Source organism: Lipotes vexillifer, unplaced genomic scaffold (genome assembly GCF_000442215.2).
Source record: "Lipotes vexillifer unplaced genomic scaffold, Lipotes_vexillifer_v1.1 scaffold4, whole genome shotgun sequence".
NCBI lineage: Eukaryota > Metazoa > Chordata > Mammalia > Artiodactyla > Lipotidae > Lipotes > Lipotes vexillifer.
Window position 1 is genome coordinate 5,457,781 of NW_006785876.1, and position 7,509 is coordinate 5,465,289.

Genomic DNA, 7,509 nt, shown 5'->3' on the forward strand with positions numbered 1-7,509 from the left:
ACACACACACACACACACACACACACACACACACACACACACACACACACACACACACACACACACACACACACACACACACACGCCTTGCACATAAATACCCCAAGGTGAAGAGACTCCCAGAGGAAGCAAAGCTGGGGTGCGGACCACAAGCAGGTCCCCATCTGTTCCTGGAAGCCCTAGTCCCATTGTTGGGCTTGCCCCCTATCCCTACAGTGACCAAGTTTTCAAGCCCCAAATCAGAAGAGGTCAGCCAAGAGGACAGCTTGCTGTATTTACTAGCTCTGTGGCTTTAGGCAAGTTTCTGGACTGCTCCGTGCCTCAGCTTCCTCGTCTGTGGGACAGAGCTACTTGTACCCACCTCCCAGTGTAGTTGTGAGGATAAGCGAGTGGACGGAGAGCTTAAAGCAGTGCCTGGGCTGCAGTCAGCTCTGGGCAGTGCCCGCTGGGTGCTGCAGGGACCGGCGGCTCTGACCAGGGCCCTGCCTCACCCGCCCTGGCAGGTGGAGGCCATTGAGTACTACACGAAGCTGGAGCAGAAGCTGAAGGAGGACTACAAGCGGGAGAAGGAGAAAGTGAACGAGAAGCCTCTCGGCATGGCTTTCGTCACCTTCCACAATGAGACCATCACCGCCATGTGAGCTCCACCCAGCCACCCCGGCCCCTAGGGACTAGCCGGGGCTCCAGGTCCCAGGTAACCGTGCCCCTCTCCCCCAGCATCCTGAAGGACTTCAACGTGTGTAAGTGCCAGGGCTGCACCTGCCGCGGGGAGCCCCGCTCCTCCTCCTGCAGCGAGTCCCTGCACATCTCCAACTGGACCGTGTCTTACGCCCCTGACCCCCAGAACATCTACTGGTGAGCAAAGGGGGATTGCGGGGTGGCTTCGTGGGGCCGGCGTGGGCCCCAGTGGGGAGAGGGAGGAGAGGGAGGCCCTAGGTGTCGCTGGGGACGGATCGGGCGTCCAGCCCTGGAGTGACGCCTCCGGACCTTCCCAGGGAGCACCTCTCCATCCGTGGCTTCATCTGGTGGCTGCGCTGCCTGGTCATCAATGTCGTCCTCTTCATCCTCCTCTTCTTCCTCACCACCCCGGCCATCATCATCACCACCATGGACAAGTTCAACGTCACCAAGCCCGTGGAGTACCTCAATGTAAGGCCCACGCCCCGACCCTCCACACTGTGTCCCCAGACGCAGATACCAGGCCCCAAATCCCTCCTGGCAGCGGCAGGCGAGGGGTGGACCACATGCCCTCCAGTCCAGCTCCTGTTCCGCTTTTCTAGCCCAGCCCCACTAAGAAGGTCCCACACGACCATGGGCTGCAAACCCCTCTGTACGCTTCCCTCGGGCTCCCTGCCAGCTTCCCCCTAGGAGAGGCCTCCCTTGGGTTTACATACGCCTAGAGGGGCTCTGAGGGAAGAGAGAGCCTGGGTCCATTCCAAACTGATCATGTGACCTTGAACAAGGTCCTTCTCCAAATCCCTCGGTCTCTCCAACCAAAGCGTGAAGGGTCAGACCAGACCCTTGGCTTCCAAACTTGGATTCTCATGGCCTTCATCAAAAGGAATCTTACATGAAACCCAATGTAGGAAAGCGAGATCGCTCAGATGGCGATGGGTGTGGGGGCATTTCTGCTGCTCTCCCCTCACCTCTTTGGCAAACCTCCTTGGAACCTCAAAGTTCATGAGAAGACACTTTGAAAATCATTGAGTGATGATAGCATAATAGATAAGACGCAGGCTGCCTGGGTTCAAGTCCCCCCCACCCACTGCTTACTTAGCTAATTTATTGACTCTCATTTGCTTCAGTTTACTCATCTGTAAAACGGGGTGATATCATTAATGTAAGAATTAATACATGAAAAGCACTGGATCAGTAGGTGTTCAGAGATGCTAACTACTAATATTGTTCATGCTGGGATTGTACATATGGCCCTGGCCCCCAGATGTTCTGGACTTCTGACATGAGGCCCTGAGAGCTGGGGGGCCCAGGGCTCACTGGGGGTGGGGGCAGGTAAGCAAAGCGAGCTGGGCCCACTAGACTGCCCCCACCTGACACATTCTGCCCCCCTCTGCCCTTTGCAGAACCCCATCATCACCCAGTTCTTCCCCACCCTGCTGTTGTGGTGCTTCTCGGCCCTGCTCCCCACCATCGTCTACTACTCTGCCTTCTTTGAAGCCCACTGGACACGGTGAGACACCCCCTACACACACACCACGCCTCACTGTGGGCCTCCTGGGCACACACCCTCTGCCCTCAGGCTCCCTGCTCTGGGCAGTCCCAGAGCTGGCAAGGGAGCGATGGTGACCAGCATCCTCACCTTGGGAAGCCCCCCTCCTTCCCTCCTGGGACACCATACGAGCTGGGGGAGCAGGCATGGGGGCTGGCTCATCTGACCTCTGCCCCGCCATGTCCCCCGCCCCAGCTCCGGGGAGAACAGGACCACCATGCACAAGTGCTACACCTTCCTCATCTTCATGGTGCTGCTGCTGCCCTCGCTGGGACTGAGCAGGTGGGTTTCGGAGGAGGGGATGGGAGCGGGGGTCCGGGATTGCCCGAGGGGGAGGGCGAGCTCAGGCTCCCACCTCCTCTACAGAGCCGGGGGCCCCATGTCTGGGGGGATCCCCAGAGCTTGTGTTTGGGCCTCGCCCTCCCCTGGTGGTCTGGGCCATTCCAACTGCCCCTCCCCTCCCCTCCCCTCCCCTCCCCTCTCCAGCCTGGACCTCTTCTTCCGCTGGCTCTTTGACAAGAAATTCTTGGCTGAGGCAGCTATTCGGTTTGAGTGAGTGACCGGGGTCCCCAGGGAAGAAGACCAGATGGTGGGGGTGGCTATTCCCCCATGGGATGGTGCAACAAACCTCCCACCCCTGCAGCGGGGAGCAGGAGGGGGCTTATGTCACAGTCAGGGTCATCCCAAAGGTTGCCCCACAGGCTGTCTTGGGTGTATACATGGGATGTCCCGGGGTCTGTGTTGGGAACCTCTCTGGATTCTGAGGTCACCCCCGAGGAATATTTGGGGCTTTGGGGCCCACACTTCGGGGTTTCTATGGTGGGCTTTGGGGCTTGTATCCTGGGACTAACCATGGGAGTCGAGCTTCACTCGGGTGGTTTGGAGAGGTCTATAGTGGGATCTTTGTTGTACTGTGGGAGTGACATGGGGGTTCCTAGAGGTATCCCTGAAGGTCTCTGGAGCCACACCTTTGAGCATCTATGGAAGGCTCTCAGGCTCACACCTAAGAGTGCCTATGGGGGGCTCTGGGGCTCACACTTTGGGGTGTTTCTGGGGCACAAGTTCTGGGAACACCTCTGAAGTCTCAGGCTGTCATCCAGTTGTGACTGCAGTTCTCTGGGAATCTCACCTTCCCCGGGAATCCCTGTGAGGGGGTCTTGGGGGACACGAACCTTGGCTGTTTATGTGGGCACCAGCTCTAGGGGTCTTGCTCTAGGCCATCTGTGGTAATCGTGGGCTCACACTTGGGGTGTCATGGGTACTGACAAAGGTCCCTGGGCTTCCCCCTCTGCAGATCTCTGGGGTAGGGTCTCTGGAGCTTGAGCTCTGGAGGTGTCCGAGGCTCGTACTCCGGAGGTGACTCTGGGTTAAGTTAGGGTCTAAGGCAGGGAGGCTTCTGGGTATTGCCGGGGCTCCCACCCTTGGGGGTCTTTGGGGTCACGGGGGGTGTTGGGGGGAACCTCCAGCATCACACCCTGGACACTGGTGGCCTTAGGGGTCTCAAGCACTCTCTCCGGGGGTCTTTATGGGGCACAAGTTCTAGGAGTGCCTCTGGGCTCACTCACGCTGAAGGGGTCTGGGGCTTACTTTGGAGGCATCTGTGGACACTCTGGCGTCTGCCTCTGGGGTTCACACTCAGGGGGCACTGGGACACAGGTGCCTTGAGGGCTGACCTGAAGGGCCCACGTGGAAGAAGGCACGTTGGGGGTGCTGGCACGCTGGCAGTGGGCAGGGGGCCACCGGGTCCCCAAAGGGTGCAGAGCTGGAGCACCCGGTGCCCGCAGGTGCGTGTTCCTGCCGGACAACGGCGCGTTCTTCGTGAACTACGTCATTGCCTCAGCCTTTATCGGCAACGCCATGGACCTGCTGCGCATCCCGGGCCTGCTCATGTATATGATCCGGCTCTGCCTGGCGCGCTCGGCCGCCGAGAGGCGCAACGTGAAGCGGGTAGGGCCACCCGGGGCAGCCGCGGTCCGCACAGCGCCCCCTAGTGGGCCCAACCAGAAACAGTGGCCACCGTGCTAGAGTGTGGGGGCGCCCGGGGTGCTGAGACTTGGACAGCGAGTTCCGTGGCCCTGGGTTACCCTCTTCCCGTCTTAGGCCTCAGTTTTCCCATGTGTACAGTGACAGGTTGACACAGCTAACCCTGAAGGCCCTGCCAGTTCTGACAGTCTAGTGTTCTGTGATGGGGGTTGGGGGAGGTCTGGGTCTAGACCTAGGGTCCCTCTGCCCTAACCCCACACGAGGGCTCTGGGCATCCCATTCCTAAACCCACCAACCTGCCAGCCCCTCCTGCCTCGAAGGTCCCTCCTGATGCCCCATCACTGTGCCCACCCTGACCTCCGTCTCAGCCACACCCCGTCTCTCCATCGGCTTTGCCCTGCCCTGCCCTGGACATTGGGTTCCTTTAACCCGTGGCTTCTTTCCTGGCCCCCTCCCACTTCCCACCTGCCCTGAGCCCCTCCAGTCCGCCCCGCCCCCTTCCCCGAGCTACCCTCCTGCCCATCTCCCCCCCAGCATCAGGCCTACGAGTTCCAGTTTGGCGCAGCCTACGCCTGGATGATGTGCGTCTTCACGGTGGTCATGACCTACAGTATCACCTGCCCCATCATCGTGCCCTTCGGTAGGCACCGCCGCGCCGGGACCTGGGCCCTGCTCGGGGGGACCCAGGACCTCTCCCACTCCACTCTAGCAAGGCAGGCCACCCGAGTGGACAGGGCCCTGGCTGGGAGACCGGCCCCTCGGGCCTCCCGCCCGGTCCCTGGCTCAGTCTGGGGCTCGGCCAGGGGGGAGGAGGGGAAAAGCCATCTCAGCTCAGGCTGGACTCAGCTAGTGTGCTGGGCCCCTGGGCCAAGTCTCCCCAACACAGCCATGTTTGCTCACACCAGTGCCTTCACTCAGGTGGATATACTTGGACACACATGGCATGCCCACTGAGGTGTACACACACATACACACACACACACACACACACACAGTCCTACACAGAATCCATGGGCACACTTGTACACAGCCCCGTAAACTCAGGAAAGACCTTTGGGTTTCAGCGTGGTCCTTACTACTCATGGAAATACCCTGCTGTAGCTGTACCATGTGACCTGGGCAAGTTCCTCTTCTGAAGAAATTTAGCAAAGTTTCTCTTCACCCCAATTATCACCCCCACTGGTGGCCTCTCCTTTCCCCCCACTAACATCCTAACCCCTCGCCACCCTCCCTGGTTATTGAAGGCTTCAAACTCCCAAACCAACCACCTTGTCCTCATTTGAAATTTCCCATCCCCTCAACCTCCAGGAAGATGGAAGTTGCCACCTAATTTATACTCACCTGTTTAAGGGCAAAGATAGGAAGAACGACATGGGTTTTAAGAGGATGCTTGCTGACCCAAACAAATGGATTTCTAATAGTAGAATTCCTAGGGAGGGGCTGCAGAGTGAAGGGGTTGGAGCAGTGGGAGCTGAGGTTCCGTGGTCCTGCGAGGGGCTTGGGGCTCTATTCTCTACTGGGCCTGGGACAGAAGAAGGGGGACCAGCCCTTCAGTGACCTCAAAAGGCCCAGGACAACCCGTGGCAGACACACAAAGGTCCGGCAGCTCGAGGTCAGGGCCCATGTGGCTTCCCCCAGGGCTCATGTACATGCTGCTGAAGCACCTGGTAGACAGGTACAATCTCTACTACGCCTACCTGCCGGCCAAGCTGGACAAGAAGATCCACTCAGGGGCTGTGAACCAGGTGGTCGCTGCGCCTATCCTGTGCCTCTTCTGGCTACTTTTCTTCTCCACTATGCGCACGGGTGAGGGCCGCCCCCCACCCTCGGGGCCTGGGGTGGGCGGTGGGCAGAGGAGACTCCCGCCAGAGTCGAGGCAGAGCAGGCCACGGGAGGCCACGAGGGCCGGGGGTCGCAGGCCCGGGGCCTGGGAGAGGCCCCAGCATATGCGAGTGTGGGAGTGCGTTCAGAGGGGGGCAAAAGCCCATGGGACGGGGACCCAGAGGAGAGGTAACGGCCCTTTCTCTGCCCGCCCCGACACCAGGGTTTCTAGCCCCCACGTCCATGTTCACATTCGTGGTCCTGGTCATCACCATTGTCATCTGTCTCTGCCACGTCTGCTTCGGACACTTCAAATACCTCAGTGCCCACAACTACAAGGTGTGGGGCAAGGGGGGCAGGGAGGTGGCCGAGGGCAGAATCTTAGCAGGGTGGGGTTGGGGGATTGGGAGCTGAGGGCAGGGATGCCAAGAGAGAGTAGGATTGTGATATGGCTGAGGGCCAGGGCATTCCCCCCATTGCTTGACTCATTCTGGGCCCCTCAAGATTGAGCACACGGAGACAGATACTGTGGACCCCAGAAGCAATGGACGGCCCCCCAGTGCTGCCGCTGTCCCCAAATCTGCGGTGAGTGCCCTGCTCCATGGCCAAGTGTGGGGAAGAGCCTCTGGTGGAGATCCAGCCCCAAAGCTGGGTGTGCCATTAGTCATCCAGAAAGGGAAGCCTGTTGCAGACCCAGGGGCGGTGTTGAGCAGGGCCTGGGAGGGATCTGGCTTCAGCAGCTGGGGGCTGCCCCACCTCGCCCTAGGAAGAGGGTCACCGCCCCTCCCCTCACAGGCCATGAGGTCCCCCCTCACCCCTTCCCCACGAGGGGCAGCTGTCCACCCTCACCCCCACCCTTCTCCCCCTTCAGAAATACATCGCTCAGGTGCTGCAGGACTCAGAAGTTGACGGGGATGGGGATGGGGGTCCTGGGAGCTCAGGGGACGAGCCCCCGTCATCCTCATCCCAAGATGAGGACCTGCTGATGCCGCCTGATGGCCTCACGGACACAGACTTCCAGTCTTGTGAGGACAGCCTCATAGAGAATGAGATTCACCAGTAAGGGGAGGGAGGGCCCTGGAGGCCACGCCCTGCCCCCACCCACCCCGCCCCCCACGGACACTAAAACGCTAATAATTTATTAGATCTAAAGCCCCTTCCTTCCCCATCCCCCTGCTTTCATTAAGGTATTTAAACCTGGGGATTTCACCGCTCTCCCCCACCACAGAGGGAGGGAGGGAACCCCCCAACCTCAGTGAGGAGAGCCCCGAGCCGGCCCCGGGGCAAAGAGGGGTGTGGACAGGGTTCCCCCCAGATCAGTGCCCCCCTGGGCTAGTAGTATGATCAGGAAAGGGTTAATAAGAGCCAAGGGGGGGTACTGGCTGGAGACCTGCTGGGGGCAGGTGGATCAGGGGCTGCCCCCCCCCCCAGTTCTTACCTCCCTCCCCCCACAAGTCCCTCTGGGATCTAGCACTCCA

General features: G+C 60.0%; 1 protein-coding gene across 1 annotated transcript in view; it reads left to right on the plus strand.

Annotated features, from left to right (window-relative positions):
* Positions 1–7,509, plus strand: part of TMEM63B (transmembrane protein 63B) — a 24,413-nt gene extending 16,904 nt beyond the window's left edge. The window contains exons 13-24 of the mRNA XM_007458287.1: positions 504–637; positions 718–855; positions 996–1,149; positions 2,082–2,188; positions 2,423–2,509; positions 2,714–2,779; positions 4,012–4,174; positions 4,745–4,850; positions 5,849–6,016; positions 6,255–6,370; positions 6,536–6,616; positions 6,903–7,509. Coding sequence (XP_007458349.1) covers positions 504–637; positions 718–855; positions 996–1,149; positions 2,082–2,188; positions 2,423–2,509; positions 2,714–2,779; positions 4,012–4,174; positions 4,745–4,850; positions 5,849–6,016; positions 6,255–6,370; positions 6,536–6,616; positions 6,903–7,094 — 1,512 coding nt within the window. The 3' untranslated portion in view covers positions 7,095–7,509. The remainder of the gene's footprint in view (positions 1–503; positions 638–717; positions 856–995; positions 1,150–2,081; positions 2,189–2,422; positions 2,510–2,713; positions 2,780–4,011; positions 4,175–4,744; positions 4,851–5,848; positions 6,017–6,254; positions 6,371–6,535; positions 6,617–6,902) is intronic.